Source organism: Hipposideros armiger, unplaced genomic scaffold (genome assembly GCF_001890085.2).
Source record: "Hipposideros armiger isolate ML-2016 unplaced genomic scaffold, ASM189008v1 scaffold_128, whole genome shotgun sequence".
NCBI classification, from domain to species: domain Eukaryota; kingdom Metazoa; phylum Chordata; class Mammalia; order Chiroptera; family Hipposideridae; genus Hipposideros; species Hipposideros armiger.
This window is the reverse complement of record NW_017731478.1, coordinates 2110497-2130722: the sequence shown is the minus strand read 5'-3', so window position 1 is coordinate 2130722 and position 20226 is coordinate 2110497. Positions and strand designations below refer to the sequence as shown.

At 46.4% G+C, this 20226-nt stretch overlaps 2 protein-coding genes and 1 long non-coding RNA gene across 3 annotated transcripts in view; 1 reads left to right on the top strand and 2 right to left on the bottom strand.

Moving 5' to 3' along the window:
- Positions 1-5203, top strand: part of LOC109386054 (uncharacterized) — a 17038-nt gene extending 11835 nt beyond the window's left edge. Inside the window, exons 3-4 of the long non-coding RNA XR_002124718.1 lie at positions 3200-3420; positions 4842-5203. This is a non-coding gene — a long non-coding RNA (uncharacterized LOC109386054). The remainder of the gene's footprint in view (positions 1-3199; positions 3421-4841) is intronic.
- Positions 5204-5503: 300 nt separating this feature from the next.
- On the bottom strand, positions 5504-7616 carry LOC109386023 (hydroxycarboxylic acid receptor 2-like). The gene has a single exon (XM_019648873.1). The coding sequence runs from the start codon at positions 7500-7502 to the stop codon at positions 6411-6413; it is 1092 nt and encodes a 363-aa protein (XP_019504418.1). The 5' UTR covers positions 7503-7616; the 3' UTR covers positions 5504-6410.
- Positions 7617-15405: 7789 nt separating this feature from the next.
- Positions 15406-18721, bottom strand: HCAR1 (hydroxycarboxylic acid receptor 1). Its single transcript, XM_019648874.1, has one exon. The coding sequence runs from the start codon at positions 18268-18270 to the stop codon at positions 17281-17283; it is 990 nt and encodes a 329-aa protein (XP_019504419.1). The 5' UTR covers positions 18271-18721; the 3' UTR covers positions 15406-17280.
- Positions 18722-20226: the final 1505 nt, after the last annotated feature.

The window sequence follows — 20226 nt, the reverse complement described above, 5'->3', positions numbered from 1 at the left end:
TGGCAGCCCAGCTCCAGGTTGAGCTGTTGTTCAGCATCTTAGCTGTGGAGGGCAGTGTCACTGGCCCTCATATGTGGGATCCCAACCGGGGCCCTCTGGCGTCCCAAGCCAGTTCTTAACCATCGCGCCACTCGGCTGGTCCATCACTTTGCATGTTTTCAGAACCTTCGGGGCAAAACCTCTGGAGTCAGCCTGCCTGTCTTTGTTCTCTTGGTCCATCACTTACAGGTTGTATGACCTTGGGCCAATTATTCAGATTCTCTGGGCCTCAGTTCCTTATCTGTGAAATGGACATAGCACCTTACAAAAACCCTATGAAGTCTACTTAAAACATTTAGTTAGCACAGTGTCTGACAGAGAGCACAGAGCAAATCCTCGATCTAGAAATGGACAGTGATCAAATGATGGTGGTGAGTGTGGCAGCTCTTGATTATGAGTCTATCTTTGTGCCATATTACTTTATCAAAACCAAAAACGGATCACCGATAGCATTTTCCTCCTAAAGCACTGTACCCCAAAGGAGGGATATTTTGTAAACATGCTGAACAGAAACCCACTGTATTTCAACCTGACGACATCATACGTCAGTTTGTTTTCTCTTCATTTTTCAGTGACGTTGAGAATGTTATGTCCTGTTCCCGGTACCTACTAGTGGTTGTAAACCCCACTCTGGGTGTGGCCGGGGCGCCTAGTATATCAATATTTGTTCAGAGCCTAGAAACGCTTGCCTTTCATCTGATAGGGCTGCGGTGGGGCTGTGGATTACCTGTCAGGTTTGACGTTTGTAACGCCACATGCAAACCTCTTCTCCCAGGAGCGACAGAGGGTGGCCAAATGTTACATTTGAGCCCAAAGAAAATCCAGCACTGGTTGCAATATAGTCATGTTTCATTCGTCATAATAGATACGGAATTTAGCAGAACGTCATGGCCAGGTATTCACCACAGTTAAGCCTGCCGAAGAGTATGTCTTCCCCCTGAGTTTATTAAGCAATAAAAAAAATATATCAAAGATGTTAATTCTCCACAAGGCCTTCTGAGGGGCTCTAGGACTCACATCTGCAGGTCTCCATCTGAATGGGTTTGGGGCAGTGTGAACCGAATTGCTTCCAGAAGGTTGCCTGATTACCTCTCTGTTCTCTTGGGACCATAGTTTTACAATATGGCAGAAATTTTGGAAACACGAGAATTGAGATGGACTCTGCTAAAAGCCCAGACTTCCATGCTGTTCAAATGAGTGAAGCACAAGGTGATCTAAAATGTTATCTGAGAAACACCTGGCAGAAAGTATGTTTTTACACAAACAATCGTTTAAAAATACCCCTTACCCAGCTGCTGTGGGACTGTTGTTGTCTTCATGATCCTTCTATAAGGGGTGGTTTGAGATCAATCAGATTCTCTCCTGTGGGAATCTGACCTGAGACACACAAGTCATGCATTAAGTCACGTTCATGGTTAAGAGCTGGGATCAGGGACCATGAGCTCGTCTTCTGCAGCTGCCCAAGCCTGGTTTAATTCTCTCTTCATTTCTCTAAGGCACACCACCACCTTCCTCTCTTTAATTTTTTGCTTAAGTTAGTTTGAACTTGGTTTCAGTTGTTTGCATCCAGAAGGACCTTGAGTTAAATAATTATAAGAAGGCATCTTCTCATTACAATGAGGGGGGAACCATTTTTTTCCCCCCTCAGAAAGTTTGTCAGTAACAGGAACAACCCAGCCTCAACCATCAAAGGATTTCATCAAGATTTCAGTTCCAATTTGAAGAAGTCATGATTTGAACGAAAAGATGGCCTATTTGGTAGGCAAATGGTCAATTTCCATTACTTAGTGACTTCCAGTACTTGGTGACACCAAATGCCACCACAGTCCAAGGTACTGCGGAAAACCAATTCTTCTGCTAAATTCTGATTACAGAAACAAAGTGGGGGGAAGGAAGGGGTCCACTGGGCCTCATGGACCATCTGTGAAGATAGCCGCTTGCGGTAAGCCGCTTCCTGTAAGCAGGAAGGCCAACAGATCCACAGATTACACTCGGGAAGTATTTTGAAAATTAAACCCAAAGTCATGTTGAGGACTAGAATACTAGGTGCAGTTATAGCTCCTCACTTCAGGCAAGTCAGTATGGGGTGAAAAGACTAATAAATGAGGGAAGGTAAGGGAGTTCATAAAATCAGAAACAATCATGATTGTGTGTCCCCGATTTTAAGGTTCTAGACCTAGGGGGTAATCTCTTGAAGCCTGGAAGAGATTGTTTGCAGGCAGCTAGAAGGAAGTCCTACTTTTTATGTTGTAGGGAGTAAACTCATGGAATGCACAACCCCAAGAGCTAGTACCCTCCAAAATCAAGAGGAAGTAGTGGAAAATAGATGTATACAGGTAATAGCCCCTTCCAATATACAGACATATAGACAGACACTTGCATGCTCACACTCACACACACACACACACACACACACACACACACACACACACACTGCACTGAGTAGAATGCACCATTGGTTTAGCCCAGAATAACATTGCTTGTTCCCACTGTAAATTAATGTTGGTGTTTCCCTGCACAGGGAAACAGGAATGTTTAGGAGAGTACTTTCTTAATAAATATTGTTGAAAGGGGCGGGCAGTGGCTCAACTGGTTAGAGCTCATGCTCTGAGCAACAGGGTTGCCAGTTCGATTCCCACATGGGCCAGTGGGCTACGTCCCCTGCAACTAAATTGAAAATAGCGACTGGACTTGGAGCTCAGCTGCGCCCTCCATTGAAGGATAACAACTTGACTTGGAGCTGATGCCTGGAAAAAATACATTGTTCCCCAATAAAGTTTTAAAATAAATAAATAAACAAATAAATATCATTGATTATCAAGGAGTATGACAGTACTCTCATTTTATAGGAATATCACTGAAGGTGATTTAATGTTTAAAATAGTATACCATTACAAATAATTACAATAATAATCCAGTTCACCACTGACAATTTAAAAAGGAGCAGTCCAGAAAGGAACAGGAAAATCACCTTTAACCCGACCACCCAGGTAGAAGCCATGTTATGGCCTTGGTTTGTGGTCTTGTCTGTCGTTCCATGCTTATATGCACAGATGCACAGGTTTTAAATGAGAATTGAGATCATATTCTGTTTCAAAACTATTTTTCACTTAACGTGATCTATTTTTTTCTCGTGTCTTCCATTGTTTTTGCACAACAGGGGTTCTTTACCTCACCACGCAGCCGACCCCACGCTCGTTGTACCGAACCACCCTGGCCTCATCTCTGTTCCTCGTTGTAGTGAGTTGAATTGGTGTGAAAAGTTACTTCTCACGAGGTTCCCCGTCATGAGTAGGACTGGACATGGAAAGGCAGGTCCACCTGCCAGGATCTCAGAATGTGGCTTTCTTTGGAGCCAGGATCTTTGTAGATGTAATGAAGGTAAGGATCGCAAGGTAAGGCCACCCCGGATGACGGTAGACCCTAAATCTAGTGCCAAGTGTCCTTCCTTATATGAGACGGAAAAGGAGATGACAGACACTGGAATGATGCATTTTCTGGCCAAGAAATGCCATGAATTGCCAACAGCTACCAGAGACTGGGGGAGAGGCATGGAAGAAATCCTCTCTCAGGATAATTGTAACTGTGATACTAAATCTTCTATTTTGAGATTGGGACCTCTGGTATAATTCAATTTAACAACTGTAATTTAATTTGGGACTTTTTGAAAGCTTTTCTTTCTTTTCTTTGCCACCTTCTCACGAAACCTGAATGACTCTGTTCACTATACATTTACTATGCATCCCAGTGTCAATGATTCTCTTTACTTGAGCCTTGCATGCCTGGCCCTGTGACTTGGGAGAGGTTTTTGCATCTATATGGGATCCACTCATGGCTTGACTTAAATTTACATAACATATGCAAAGGTTGATAACCAGTTTAACCACACCTTCCCCCACCCCACTGGACAAAGCTGAACTCAACAGAAGATCCCAAAACAGGCCGAAGCAATTTACACCCTGGTTAGAAAACATAAGATGTCAGATGAAACAAAGACTTCTGAGGCAGCAGTCACCAGCAGACTCTGCCCAGCAGACCCTCCTCTTACTTCAATAAATCTTCCTTCTGTATGTCTGCCTGCCTGCTGAATTCTTTCGCAACCCGCAAGTGAGCAGCCACAACACCTCAGAGCCTCTAGAAGGAACCGCCCCTGCTGACACCTTGATTTGGACTTCTGGCCTCCAGAGCTGAGACAGAATATAGTTTTGCTGTTTTAAGCTGCCAAGTCTGTGATACTTTGTCAAGGCAGCCCTAGGAAACAAATAGGCTCACACACACACCAAACTCATGCTCACCTCAGGGCCTTTGCACTTACCATTCCCTCTGCCAGGGATGCTCTGCCCCTGGATTTTTGCATTATTGGCTTTGTCTAGTCATTCATGGCTCACCTCAAGGTCACTTCCTCATAGAGACTGTCCCAATAATCCCAGCCCCATCCCTTTTTTAGCCTGTCTCCCTACTTTGCTGTCTTCCTAATACTCAGCTACCTCAAGTTCCCTTTCTATACTCCGCTGTCTGCTTCCTCCCCTTGAATGTGAGTTCTTTGAGAAAAGGGGCTTGGACACCTTGTTCCTTGTTCTGTTTCCACCAACCACCCCCAGAGCAATTCACAAAAGCTGACAGAATGCTAGAACAAATGAACGAATGTCAGTCGCTGGTTCCCAATAGATTGGAATTTCACAGCCGGACTCCCGCTGACTCAACGCATCAGAGGTTGCGGAATCCCTCCTTTCCTCTGAGCTCATCTCTGCTTCCTCTTCCTTTGAAGTCAGTGATTTCTGCTTTTACCTTTCTACCTCTAGGAATTGATTGGAGAGCCAGGTAAAAAAAAGTGCTCTGAAAACATGTAAGAAATTCAAGAACTGTCTACTCTCCTTCACTGACTGCCATTCAACTGGGACTGGGAATCTGAATATCTGCATTTCTCATCTGTGTCCAAGTCAGAATGTCAAAGCAAGCCTCGTCTTGCTCAAGAGTCAAGGAGTGACAGCAGCTGGAAATGAAAGCATAACAGAAACTTGGACCGATCACAGCCTCAAACCAGTACATCTCCTTTCCACCCCAGAGCTGGGAACTGAAACTATTCCATAGGAAGTCCTTTCTTCCCACCTCTATGCAAAAATCCACATCGAACCTGATTCCTTTTTAAATACCCAAATAGTCACAGCAACATTCACTGAACTCGAAATAAAAAGGGCAAGTGCTCTTGTAACCCTGTCTGTAATTACCCTTCTGAATTAATTGTTTTGTTTATCCCATGCCCTGTCCCATCCTGGCCCCAATGCATGTGGCATTTTTACTTAACTGTCTCGCCAGGCGGCTCAGCGTCCACGTTGTTTCTTACTTGACAGTAGACGGCGTTTGTCTACCAGGACACAGTTCACAACCCATAAAGGTCTCTGCTTAAGTAAGAAGGCCAGTTCCGTGAACCGTCACCCAAACATATGCAACACCAGGCTGTGTGTCTCATATCAAAGTTTATTGAAGTGGTAGTTTTCTTATTAAGTACAGAAACACAGGCAAATGAACCGGGAGGAAGCCTCCCCCTCTAACCACTGGGCAGCATTTCCTTTTAATGATAAAAGCAAACAGAGGTGGGAAGACACTCTTTTCCCTGAAGCCTTTTTAACTGCTCAACCGTCAAAATTAGCGTCAACAAGAGAGGAATGGATTAGTTGCAGGTTGGGGCACAAATGCCATTACCTTTTGCTTAGCAACACTGCTTGCTTGGCCCAGTACCTCTTGGGGCTGATTCCCTTCTTACCACCACTGGAAACGCGGCCATTCACCAAAGGTCATGAGTCTCTTTGTCTCGTCCGTTTCTGCTAAAGCTTGGCTAAAAGATGCAGCAATCCCACGAAACCCAGGAGATCTACTGGCTGGTATAACGATGCCTGGGCTGCCTCCAGTAAATAGTAACTCCCCTCCAGTCACTTAGCTCTGCTTTTCCCAGCTGGAGCCACGAACAGGGAAGGCATGACTCCGGGAGCTAAGAACCATCCAAGGCTCAGGCAGGTGAAGGAAAGAGGCCCATGAATCACAGGTGCCGCACGATGGAGATCTCTGGCTCCAGCTCCGCTTGGCAGAAACACGGATGGTTTTTGCCATCTTCACTTCTGCAAGTGTCTGAGATGGAGCAAAAGTTTCAGATGCATAGGAACTTTAGTCTCCATTCCTCCAAGATTTCCATGGTGACACTCTGCAACCAAGCGGCCCGCTCTGCCACACCGCTTCTCTAAATTGGATTCTCGGAACCTGGAAGTTCCAGGAAACCTCAGGCCGAGTCTAGTGATGTTATTGTGTGCTCCAGCCCAACTGTTTCCCCGGAGATCTCGGATCTCAGTGACAATCGCCCTTCTCGGCATGGTTATTTAACGAGAGGCTGGAGTCAAATAAGGGGGGCTCCGTGGCTCCCTGGGGTTGGCCATTAAAGCCTCTGGAATACTCCTGGTAGCATTCAGATCCCCCGTGAGCTCCATGCTTGTGCTCCGGTTATTATCTGGCTCCTCCAGAGTCTTCTTCCGGATGCAGCGGCTGATCAAGCTGGAGAAGAAGTTGGGGAAAGATGGGCTGGAGAAGTAGTACACCAACGGGTCCAGCATGCTGTTCATGTAGGTGAAGCTGAGGGTGATGAAAAACGCCAGGTCGACCGAGCGATAGATGTCACAGTTCATCGTCCCCGTTGTGTGCAGGAGCCAGAAAATGCGTATGCGCACGGCCACGCTGGGCAGGAAGCTGATGACAAAGACCACGGCCACCACCATGATGAAGTTGATGGCCCTCTTGATCTTGGCATGCCTGTCCATTTGCCTCTGCCGCAGGCTCCAGATGATCCTGACCGAGCAGAACAGGATGATGCCCAGGGGCAGGAAGAACTCCAGGAGGAACATGGCGTCGTGCCACCTGAAGGTCTGGCAGATGCTGAAGCTGCTGCACAAATTCGCGTCACGGTTCTTGATCAGCATCTTGTTGTACAGGAGGTGAGTGGTCAGGCCGATGGTAAGGACCCACAGGAGGCAGGAGACGATGGCCGCCGTCCGGTTGGAGATCTTGTTCAGAGCGTGGTGGGGGTGGACCACCCGGAAATACCTGTCCACGGCCACCACGGTGAGGAAGATGATGCTGCCTTGGCGATTCATGGCCAGCATGAACAGCATCAGCCGGCAAGGGATGTCCCCGAACTTCCAGTCCCACTTCCTCACGTAGTTGTCCGTCAGGAAGGGCAGGCAGATGATCAGGAGAAAGTCAGCCACGGCCAAGTTGAACAGGAAAATCCGGCTGGATTTCCAGGACTTGAGGTGAAAGCAGAAAATCCACAGGGCAAGGCCATTGCCCAGGAGCCCAAACACAAACTCCAGCACCAGCACCGGCGGCAGGACATTGGCAATGAAGTTGTCCCTGAACACACAGCAGTTCTTGTTGTGGATCTCCAGAAAATGCGTCTGCTGCTGGTACGGGTTCATGAGTGGATCGAGTGGGGCCCCAGGAGAGCCTCACCTAAGTGAATGCTCAAGGAAAGAGGTGTGTGTCTGTGTGGCGAACGTGGTTCAGTGTCCGCCTTTATGTCATGTCAGGGTGTTGAAACAGATGACTGAATGGTTACCAGGAAACTACGAAATCGCCAAAAAAAAAAAAAAAAGGCAGCGAGGCTCTTATGCAACCTGCTGTTTGCATAAACAAGTAATAAAAATCCCCTGGCCAGACAGGAACCCACACAATTCTCTAAAGGTAAAGGATAAGTTTAGGCAAGCCGACTGTCATCTGTGAATTACTAAAAGGTGGAGGGCATCCCACGTACTCCGTGTCGGAAAATTAATTCGCTGTCATGTGGTTGGCTGACATCATGAGCAAAACAGCAGCAGCAATAAATAAATAGCTTCCTGTGCTACATGGCACGGCTGTCCAGAAACGTGAAGGATGAGTAGGAAATATTAGCATGCATTTGATCTAGGAAACAGCAAGCATGTTATTTCTTTTGGAAAAGGCCGAGAAGACAGTAATTGTCTATTTTATGAGGACAGTCTGTTGCATTTGATGTTCCCATGCCATCTTCTCTGTACAAACATGGCTTGCTTTTTCCACACCAGAACTCTGCAATTAATCTCTAGTTAGGGAAAGAAAGGGGAAAAAAAAAAAAGCGGCTTGAGAGCAGATTAAAATTTCATAAGATGTCTGAAAACTTGAACCTAGTTTGCATTGCCAGTGGTATGTTACAATAAGTTGGGGCTTTTGTTTGTTTGTGTTAGATGTTGATATGCTTCCATGCTCAAGTGACTTATATTTAAATACGTGATTTTAAAAAAATGAAGAAGCCTTATTTTTTAGAGCAGTTTTAGATTTACAGCCAAATTGAGCAGAAAGTGCAGAGATTGCCTGTACACTCCCTGTCCCCTCCACCACACACACACACACACACACACACACAGACTCCCTCACTAAGCATGTGATATTTTAAAAGCCCCCATTTTTGGAAAATTAAATTTAGAATAGAGGACCTAAGAGGACTTTGAACTCTGCATCCCAGTAGGTCACCATTTCACACATCATTCTTTTGCTTTCCAGGATAATTGGGTATAATCCTACAGAACAGTTCTACCCTGTGATATTTAGGTGTGTTGAATTCTTGCTTTGCTAGAGGTTTCCAGATTGTGTTGCTTCTACTTTGAGTTAGAAATAGGAAATTTGTTTCTTTGGTTGCATACCCAGGTTCAATACTAGAGGTTTGTAGACTCTTGACGGTAAATTAGTCAGGATGATCGAATATTAGACTCCCATGGGAACCAGACATACTTGATGATGATGAAGAAGATGATGAAGATAATCTTGGCACCTATGTCACAGGGAGTTTCCGGTGTGTCAGACCCCACACTCAGTGCTTTAAGTACATTATCTTCTTCTACCCTGGCTGCGGCCCATGAGGTAGGGATTATGAGTGATTCAGATTTCAAAATGAGGAAAGTGAAGCTCAGAGACGTTGGTCATATATTCAAGGCTACCAAGCTAATAAGAGCAGAGCTTGAGTGTGGATCTGGCACAGGCTTCAAAGTCTGCGTCGCTAACCATCACACACACTGCCTCTTAGGATGTGACTGCCTCGTCTATAAGGCCGCGCTAGATTGAGGTCACATTATGTGGGTGTTTCAAGGCTCTAGTGAAATGACAGGTACTTGTTTTGGGTCCCTGCTGCTCGTGAATATCATGCTTCCTTCTGGGATGAATGTGGACTTGTCAATGATCTTCATAAAATAATCCTAAGGGCCTATTAACGAAAAGTCAGAAAAACCGATTATTAACTAGAGCTTTTTCTGGAAGCTAAAATTGGCCAGGGACTCTCCCTTTCTAAATTTTACAATATTTGGTTGCTTTTTTAACAATAGTCCTGGACAACAATAGAAAAGCAGAACGATAAATATAGTAACATTTGAAAAAAGAGGAAAAACTAGAGAGGCTGGATGCTTGTTCTCACTCCGTGAAACCTCTTAACCCCTCAATTTCCTCATGTGTAAATTGAGGAATTAGATGCTCTTCAAGCTTCCTTCAAGCTCTCCCCTGCTATGATTCTAAACCAAAGTTCACGTCCACTCAGGCAGAGTATAAATTCTGGCCTCCCCCCCCCTCCAGATTCTGGTGTCTGCTATGGGATTTCCCGTCTCCCCATTCCACCGTGAGCGTGTTTTGTCGTGTGTGTCCCTCCTCTATGTATTTATTGTTTTTCTTACTAGTGCATGAGCTGTACAGAAACTTGTTATAATGAATCATTTCAATGGCTAAGGCAGTGATCCCACTGAGTTTTGTGGAAACTCCACTTAAAATCTATGACTTACACAATTAACTTGAACCTCCATGCTTACATATCTTATTACAGCTTGAATGTGTGCCACTGAACTAGATGGAACCATTTTTTTTTATTAAAAATAATAGTAGCTACCATACATCAATAGTTTGCTTTGTGCCAGGCACTGACCTCATTTAATTCTCACAAAAACACTGTGAGTGATGTGCTAATATGATCCTCATCTCCTTTTACAGATTAGAAAACTGAGGCTGGGGCCGCCAAGTGGCTCAGTTGGTTAAGAGCATGAGCTCTGAGCATCAGGGTCACCGGTTCGATTCCCACATGGGCCAGTGAGCTGCACCTGAGCTGAGCTGCTGCTGAGCTGTCAACAGTTGGCAAGATGGCTCAGCTGGTGAGAGCACGTGCTCCTAACAACAAGATTGACAGTTCAACCCCGCATGATGGGGGCTACGTCCACCTGCAATTAAGATTGAACACGGCACCTTGAGCTGAGCTGCCCTGAGCTGCTGATGGGCGGCCAGATTGCTCAGTGGTTAGAGCATGCACTCTTAGCAACAAGGTTTCCAGTTCAACTCCCACATGGGATGGTGGACTACGCCTACCTGCAGCTAATATTGAACACGGCACCTTGAGCTGAGTGTCAGGGAGCTGCCAATGGGCGGTCGGATGGCGACTAGACTTAGAGCTGAGCCAGCTGTGCCCTCCACGACTAAGATTGAAGAACAACAACTTGGCTGTTCCCCTTCCCCAATTCCCCAACACTGTTCCTCTTCCCCAATTCCCCATTAAAATCTTTTTAAAAACCCCAAAAAACCTAAGGGCAAACCAAAATAACCAAATAATCTTGAAAAAGAAGAACAAAGTTTAAAAACTCACACTTCCCGATTTAAAAACTTACTACAGGGGGCAGGCCAAGTGGCTCAGTTGGTTAGGAGTTGGCTTGGGACGCCAGCTCTGAGCAGCAGGGCCCCGGTTCGGATCCCACATGGGGGCCACTGATGCTGTGCCCTCTACAGCTAAGATGGTGAACAACAGCTCGATCTGGAGCTGGGCTGTGGTGAGTCACCAGTGTAGGCTGCAGTGGGGCTGCAATGGGCTGCCGTGAGCTACCATGAGTGGCCAGCAGCTGGTGAGAGCTGCCGTGAGCCTCCATCCAATGGCCGGCGACCGACTGCTTCAGTTGGGAAGGGCGCAATGATAATACCAACATAGGCCAGTGAAGTGACGTCCTCCACAACTAGACTGAAGAACCAAAGGACAGCAGCTTGTCTGTTCCCCTTCCCCGATTCCCCAGCACTGTTCCCCTCCCCCAATTCCCCAATAAAATCTTTAAAAAAAAAAAGCTTACTGCAAAGCTGCTGTAACAAGACAGTGTGGTCCTGGCACAGGGTTGACTATAGAATAATACAGTAGGACTGAGAGTCCAGAAATAACCCCTTGCACTTACAGTCAGCTGGTATCTAAAAGGGTTGCTAAGACAAATCCATGGGGACAGAATAGTCTTTTTTGGGGGAACAGTGTGTTTTTCCAGGACCCATCAGCTCCAAGTCGTTGTCCTTCGATCTAGTTGTAGAAGGCGCAGCTCAGCTCCAAGTCCAGTCCCATTTTCAATTTAGTTGCGGGGGGCACAGTCCACCATCCCATAGTGGGAATCGAACCGGCAACCTTGTTATTCAGAGCACACGCTCTAACCAACTGAGCCACCCGGCCACCTCCAGAATAGTCTTTTTCCTAAATGCTGCTGGGACAACCAGAGGACCACATGCAAAAGAATGAGGTAGGGACCCTTCCTTACACTGTACATAAAAATTAACTCAAACTAAATCACAGACTTAAATGTAAGACACAAAATTCTTAGAAGAAAACCTAAGAGTAAGTAAGTCTTCATGACCTCGGCCTAGGCAAAGCTTTCACGGGCACACCACCAAATACGCACACAACAACAAAAATTGTCAGTTAAATGGAGTCAAGTTGTTTTTGTTTATTTTTATTTTTTTACAAAAAGAAATGCTGATTAAACAAACAAAACAAATAGGAGCCTGTTGGCAGGAGCGTGGAAGGAGGCTTGTCATCCACTGTGGGTGGGAGTCTAAGTTGGTTCGGCCTTTTTTGCTGGGCAATGTGATGGTATCTATAAAGATTATAATAAGAGCTAATACAAGATAATAAATAATAAGAGCTAATAGAAATAGTGCTTACTGTATGGTGGGCACTATTATAGGCGCCTCATACATCTAAACTCAGTACTCACAACCACCTTTAGGGCAGGCACTGTGCTTGTCCCCATTTTACAGACAGGGAAAGGAAAGCATTGAGAGGCTATGTAACTTGCCTGAGGTCACACAGCTAGTAAGTAAAGGAAATAGGATTGAAACCCAGACGGCCTGGCTCCAGGGCTGTGCTGTCAGCCACTGAGCATGCTGCCTCCTACTATGCCTGTCCTTTGACCCAACAATTCCCGTCTAAGAATCTAGCTCCCCAAAACTATGGCACATGTGTCCGAAGATATATCATTCAGAATATTCACCATAGCATGGTGGCAATAGAGGGCAATTGGAAATAACTTACACGTCCATTACAAGGCCATTAGTTAAATAAACCATATGTGGTTTGTTTGTACAATGATACATAGTTAAAAACAATGAGCTTGATCTCTGTTCTTTTTTTTTAAAGATTTTTTTTAAATTGGGGAATTAGGGGAAGGGGAACAGACAAGTTGCTGTCCTTTTGTTCTTCAGTCTTGTGAACGTTGCTTCACTGGCCCAAGTTGGCACCATCATTGCACTCTTCCCGGGTGAGGCAGATCAGTCGCCAGCTTCTGCACGGCCGCTCACAGCGGCTGCTGGCTACACACGGTAGCCCATGGCAGCCCACTGCAGCAGAGGCTGCAGCCTACGCCATTGCCGGCGACTCACAGCAGCCCAGCTCCAGGTTGAGCTGTTGTTCAGCATCTTAGCTGTGGAGGGCAGTGTCACTGGCCCTCATATGTGGGATCCCGAACCGGGGCCCTCTGGCGTCCCAAGCCAGTTCTTAACCGTCACGCCACTCGGCCGGCCCTTGATCTCTGTTCTGATGTAGGGAGCTATCCATGATAAAAAATACCTTGTACAACTATATATATATATATATATATATATATATATATATATATATATATATATATGTGAATCTTTACCATATATACATGTATGTGTATATCCTGCTTTAGCAAAACCAAACCAAAGATTCATTATTTGTGTGCAAGTGTGTCTATACCCCAAATGTTAAAAGTCATCACTTCTAGAGGGCGGCCAGTTAGCTCAGGTGGTTAGAGCACAGTGCGCATAACACCAAGGTTGCCGGTTCGATCCCCACATGGGCCCTCCACAGCTAGATTGAAACAACTAGTAGACTTGGAGTGGATGGGTCCTGGAAAAACACACTGTTCCCCAATAAAAAGTTTTTAAAAAGTCATCGCTCCTAGGAAATGAGATTAAGAGGAATGAAAGGAAGACGTTTACTTTTTTTTTTTGGACATTTACTTCTTTATAGATTTGTGTGTTCTTTGAATTCTGAACAAAAACATATATATGCCTTCTGTAATTGAAGAAGTTTAATTCTTTTTGTAAAAGATGGGAATCTGAAAGGCTAGTCACCAGTCTTCTGTCCAGAAGGGTTGTAACGACCCTCCTCTCCCCAGATGTCATGGCCTCACGTCTGACCAGGCTGTCACAACACAGCCTGGGCTTTTCATCCCTGTCTCATTGATTCCTGCAGTTCCTACTCTGCTGTCACCTCCCTCCTCTAACTGGGACACCTTTACCCCACTGACTCACCTGGTTTGCCCCCTGTCCATCCTTCAGGGCTAAGTTCAGGAGTTACTTCCTCCGAAAAGCCTCCTCCGACCCCTAAACCAGGATTAAGGGCCCTGAGTTCGCCTGTAGAACCCTATGTTGACCATTGTCAAGGCAGTTACCCGGAATGGTAATTTCACTTTTCCCTTGGTTTCTGCAAGCGGGTGGTCAGGGGCTATGTTTTTCATTGTGGCTCCACTCTGTCCAGTACTGAGCTGGTGCCTAATAAATGTTCCTTGAAAGCGGGAGTGGATGAATGCATGAATCTTCACAAGGAATTAACTATTGACGCCTCCCCATTCTCATGTGGCATCGCTGGAAGCGCAATATAGATGAGGCCCATATGTGAGCCTGTGTGTTTCTTCCATGGTCCCAGCTTCGTGGATGAACTCAGAGGGTCCTGTGTTTAGTTTAATGCTCTGCTGTCATCACCTTAAAATTCTCTTTTTTTTTTTTAACTTTTTTTTTATTGGGGAGTTGGGGAAGGGCAAACAGCCAAGTTGTTGTCCTTCGATCTTACTTGTGGAGGGCACAGCTAGCTCAGCTCCAAGTCCAGTCGCCATCCACCCGCCTGTCGGCAGCTTGCGTCTGCTCAGCTCAAGGTGCCCTGTTCAATCTTAGTTGTGGGTGGGCGTAGCCCACTATCACATGCAGAAGTTGAACTGGCAACCTTGTTGTTAGGAGCACGTGGTCTCACCAGCTGAACCCCTGTTGGCAGCTCAGTGACAGCTCAGCTTGGGCACAGCTCACTGGTCCATGTGGGAATCGAACCGGTGACCCTGGTTGCTCAGAGCTCACACTTTTAACCAATTGAGCCACTTGGCTGGCCCTACTGCCTTGAAATTCTTAATACTTTTTGAGCAAGGGACCTTGCATTTTCCTTTTGCACTGGGCTCTGCAAATTACGGAGCTGGTCCCAAGCTATTTATGCACTCACTGTGGTGATGGGGTCTTGAGTCATGCTGCTAGATTAGAAGTGGATTTGAGTCTGGGGATTAGAAGATTCAGAAGGCAAGCAAGTTGAGACCAGGCATGACACTGTGGCCAGGTGCCCACCTTGCTGAAGAAATGTAAACAATTGGCTTAACCCCTTGTGCCCCAGAGCTCTAATCCCATCTAAGCAGCCCCTACAGTCGGGTGAGTTCACACCCCATGGTGACCATTTCACTTTTAATTAAGGGTAAGGAAACCCACTCTGAGACTAGACCGGAACTACAATTTTTACACTGTCAGCACCAATAAAAGGTACCTCTTATTTTTTTCCATGTAATTCCTGTAGAATATATGGCCTCATATCCCTTCTACAATAGCTTTTAGGTGACTTCCTGAAAGACCCTGAATAAGGGAGAGAACATTTTCTTCTAAATCGATTACACTTTGCCATTCCAGTAAGTTTAAACAAAGCTTTGTCAACCAAACTACACTCTTCCTTTCTGAAGAATCATTTCTGAAGAATACTTCTTGATAAGATTACTTTTTCTATGAATTTCTAAATTCTAAGATTTTTAAGTTCCATGAATTTAAAAAGGGAAGCAAAATTAGAATCAAGATGGTGTTTCGGGTTTTGTTTGATTTTCCTTTCATTTTGTTTGTTCTTGCTGGTTTTTAGTGAGAACTGCTGCCTACCATGAGCTTCTGGATTTTTTTAGACTTTTTTTTTTCTTGGAAGGGAAAGTCTTCTGAGTCATTTCACATCGGGTCACACATCGGACAAGGAACTTGATTTAGGAACCCATGTTTATTAAGATGGAACAACAAAGGAGCAGCCCAGGAAAGAATTAAAAACAGAAGTGTGGGTTCTTACAGGTTTCTCACAGGATGATATATGCTGTTTTGATGCTGATAAGAATCCTGGCCTTCCCTCCTCCCCGGGCAGCTGGGGAGCAGAATTCCGGTAGTGACTGTGGAGCCGCTGGGAACCCCGAGGGAAATTGCTTCTGTGCCTCAGCGTGTTAACATAGAAAGCTATAATATGGAGTACTTACTGCCAGACACTGAGTTTAATGCTGTTCATGCACTCATTCAAGTATCTACTAAGCACCTACTATGTGCAGGCACTGGGCATATGACAGTGAGCAAAGCCCCCAAACTTCTGGACCTTGGAGTCCTTGAATCAGCCCAGGATTTGAAGTCAATACTATTGTTACCCTTGTTTGACAGATGAGGAAATTAAAGCTAAAAGTGGTTAAATACAATCAGCTTCCAGATCCCGCGTCTAGTAGGTGGCTGAGTTGGGATTCATTCTTAGATTCGTCTGACTTCCCCACACCTCGTGCTTTTCACCACTAGGCGGTGCAGTGCCTATGAAAAGGGAGCTAGGAAGGAATGAGGGGAGTTTCGAGGCCAAAGAACCAAAAGCTGGTGGAGTCCTTAAGTGCAGAGAAGACCCTGGGAATTTGAGAAAGGGTAAATAGAGGTGCCAAGCATGACTCGCCCTTTTGAGACTTGAGAACTGAGTGAAGGCTGGCTTAGACTCCTTCCTCATCCAGCGCAGGGCAGCCTGTCATTTCATAGAATCATCGGGTTTGGAGGTTTCCAGGTACATATGTGAGAGATTCATGCGTATAAGGGGCACTTACTTTTTTCCAGAAGAGGTGTTTGCAGAAACTGGTCTAGGAACTATATGTGTGGAAAAAGGTGAAGGTTAACTAACCTCTCTGTTTGCCTCCCCCCCCAAAAAAAAAAAAAACTTTGCTGTCATGCAAGAGTTGACTAACAAGCTTCCAGGTAAAAGGGACATGGTACAGTGCCTGGCACAGAATATCAATTCAGTAAATACGTGGAGAATGAATGATTTCAGCTCATGAATAAGTTCAACATAGCAAGCAGGTGAAAACAGCCTGGACTCCGCACTTTCCAAAGACCAGGGGACTTTTTTCAAGCACTCAGCTCCCACTGGAAAAATCAGGGCAGGTAAACATATCCCCTCAGCATGTTCTCTGAAATGCCAAGACTTGCAGAAAAATGTGGAGCCCAAACAAGGTCAGAGCACATTGTTTTGCTGTCGTTCTTGGGCTACTGAGAAGTCAAGAAATGAACAGAGCCCCCGCCCCCCCTCACCCCCGCTGATGAAAATCATGGGAATCAAGACATTCCAAGCTACAGAGCCTCACTCAGCCTGAAATAATAGTATTGACTTAGTCCGGTTTCTATTTTCCAAGGCAAGTAATGATTTAAGGTGGGAGGATAGGAAATACTGATAAAGTCATTAAGTTCACTAACTCCCCCCAAGGGGAGGACCGGACCGTTTAAACACGTGTACCTATTTACCCAGCTGTTTAAAATTACACAGGAGCTGAGCTCTTCCTAGTCCCGCCCCCTGCCCCCCGCCCGTCACACACATGCCCCTTGTGCCCTTATCCTTGTAATAAGATCGTATAAATGCAACCGACTCACTTCTCAACTGGGACCTTCCAAGAAGGCATAGTAGCCTGAGCTTTTTTTTTCCAACACAGTGAGGGGGATATAGTTGAGAAAGGGCAGCATTTTCAAACCCCTCAGCAGAAATTATTTCTAAGTTGCCAGCCTGTCCTCGATTTTGTCTCTCTGTCTGTTTCAGTGCTGGTTCAACACACGTGGAGACCCCGCGGCACATCCAATTGGCTTTGCAAGCTATTTGCAAGCCACACTGGTGCAGCTCTTGCGACAGAGGTTTGAAATTGGCGTCTCCTCCGGCCTCTGTGTCTTGGAGCGTCCCAGCCGCTTGGGTTTCAAACTCCGGATTTTGAGTTTGGTGTAGAATTTTGGGAACGAGGGACTTGAAAAATAATACACCAGGGGATCCAGCATGCTGTTCATGTAGGTGAAGCTGAGGGTGACATGGAGGGCAACGTGGACGGAGGGGTTGCAGGCGCTCGAGGGCACCGTCCAGAGGAAATACAGCCTGGCCGACACACTGGGCAGGTAGCACGTGACAAACACGCCCGTCACCACCATGATGAAACGGATAGCCTTCTTCATCCGAGTCTGCCTGGCCAGCTGCTGCCTCTGCTTCAGGCTCCAAATAATCTTGAAGGAGCAAAACAAGATGATACCGAGAGGCAGGAAGAACTCCAGCTGGAACATGATGTCATGCCAGCCGTTGGCCGACTCCATGATGAAGCTCTCACAGGATATGGTCTTCTCTTGCACACACAGGTGGTTCTCCATCAAAAGATACAGGGTTCCCAGGATGACCATGGTCCAAAGGGCACAGGCGATGCCAGCTGCAGTCCGGTTGGAGATGGTGTTCAGCATGTGGTGGGGATGGACCACTTTGAAATACCTGTCCACGGCCACCACCGTGAGGAAGACGATGCTCCCAGCCCTGTTCATGGCCAGCATGAACAGCGCTACCCGACAAGGAATGTCCTCAAAGACCCATCGTCTATCTCTGCGGTAATAGTCTGTCCGAAAGGGCAGGCAGATCATGAGAAGGAAGTCGGCCACGGCCAAGTTGAAAAGGTAAATAGTGCTGGGCTTCCAGGTCTTCATATGGAAGCAGAAACCACACAAGGCGATGCCATTGCCCAGGGCACCAAGCACGAAAGCCAGGATCAGCAGCGGAGGCATCACCCGGGAGATGGGGTCCCCCTCGATGAGGCAACACGACCCGTTGTCCATGGTGGACAGATGACAAATGCTCCCTGCGCCCGGCAGGCCCTGGAGTCCCCACAAAGACAGAGATGCTTATCTGAAGGCTGCCACTCACCCAGCTGCTGTTTTTCTAACTTCTTCACTCTGGGATGTAGGTACCCACCGCACATGTGGGTGGATACAGCCACCAAAACCGAGAACAGAAACTTGAGCCAGGAAACGAGAACTGCAGGGAAGTCCTTTCTCCAGAGCCTGGGTCACAAGCCGCCTGTCTCCCCAGCAGCCTGTGCATGGAGCGCGGTAAGGCTTTGAAATGCATGTAATTTCGTGCAAGTGGTCATTGCTGGGAAGCGACCCACCGGTCCAATGAGATTCATGCTGGAGATGAGTTGCTGGGTCCAGCCCCAGAATGAGTTTTATTTCCAGCTTCACTCTTTCTCCTCAGACTCTCTCCATGCTGGAGAGCCGCAAAGCCGCCCAGAAGGCATGAAAAGCGTTTGTTTGTCCTCCCTCCCGGAGGAGAAACACAAACATTTCCTGCAGCCAATCTGGGCCTCTGCATTGCTTTCCTCCCTAACCTTTGCCTGACTGCCCGTCCTCTCCCTCATCCCATGGGGCACTCCCAGGCGGTGCCAGCGACCTGTGGCTCGGAGCCGTTTCCTGTGCCCACACCCAAAAAAAGCCTTCAAAAATCGGAAGGGTAGATAGAGAAAAAAAGCTGTAAAGACCACATTTGTTGGGTGTTAAAAAGTTCTTTAAAAGTGTGTCCGCCTTTGAAGTGTGTCTCCCCTCCATTCACACCTCCCACCCTTTGCCTCCTTCCGTGGACCCAAGTGACCAGTTGCACAACTAGCAAGAGCATGCCATGGATCTGAAGCAGTTTCTCATATGTATGTCTCCATGAAACAGCCTCTGTGGGAGCCAGTACCTCCCTCTGCTGTTTGCAAAAGAGGATTTGGCTCTGACCTTCCCACTGGCAGTTCAAAAGAGCCCAACACTGTGATCGTAGGTTTTTTTATTTTAATTATGTGCTGAGCCCATTGGTGGGGGCGCATGAGGGTTGGGGCAGTTGGTTAAGGAGCCTATCTCTAAGATAATCATGGGTAAAATTAGACTGCACCAAAGATCGGAGTCTGCTCAACTTTCGATCCTTCCACTGTAGAAGTGACCTATGCGCCCTGTGCCTTTCAGCTCCCAGCTTAGGCAAGGGGTGAGGAGAGAGTGCTTTGGAAGAATGCACGCCTTCTTCTGATGCTGATTAAAGCTGAATTCTTCCCTCTGAATCCTAGACTCCCAATTAGCCTGACAACACTCCCCACTCACTGCCCCCACCTTCACGAGGACCACTGTCACCTCCCAGCTGTTGAAACTGTTGGTTTCCTTTCCTCTAGTTCAGTGGTTCTCAACCTGTGGGGTGCAACCCCTTTGGGGGTCGAACGACCCTTTCACAGGGGTCGCCTAAGACCATAGGAAAACAAAAAGATATTTACATTACGATTCATAACAGTAGCAAAATTACAGTTATAGCGTAGCAATGAAAATAATTTTGTGGTTGGGGGTCACCACAAGATGAGGAACTGTATTAAGGGGTCGCGGAATTAGGAAGGGTGAGAACCACTGCTCTAGTTGATTCCCTGTAATTCCTCTCCCACACTACAAAGTGATTTTTTTCTGAAGTACAGATATGCTCATATCATTCTTTTCCCACTTAACAGCCATCGTTAGCTCCCTCTGCCAAGATGATAGCTATGGTGATAGCTATAGGGCCTGTGAGCCATATCTGGTTTGAAAACCAGTTTGATTTGGCCCACATGTTTAAAAAAACTAGGACTGTCCTATAAAAAACCCTGTATTTCCAGACTCTCTTGCGAAACTGGGAGATATGGCCACACTGGGCCAACAATCCCACATAGTAACAATAGGCTGGAGCTGAGAGTAACTGCCCCCTTGAGACAGTCCAAGAAGTCTCCATTTTGCCACAGT

Coding starts and splice junctions, on each gene's coding strand:
- HCAR1 (XM_019648874.1), bottom strand. CDS start 18,270: ATGGACAACGGGTCGTGTTGCCTCATCGAGGGGGACCCCATCTCCCGG.
- LOC109386023 (XM_019648873.1), bottom strand. CDS start 7,502: ATGAACCCGTACCAGCAGCAGACGCATTTTCTGGAGATCCACAACAAG.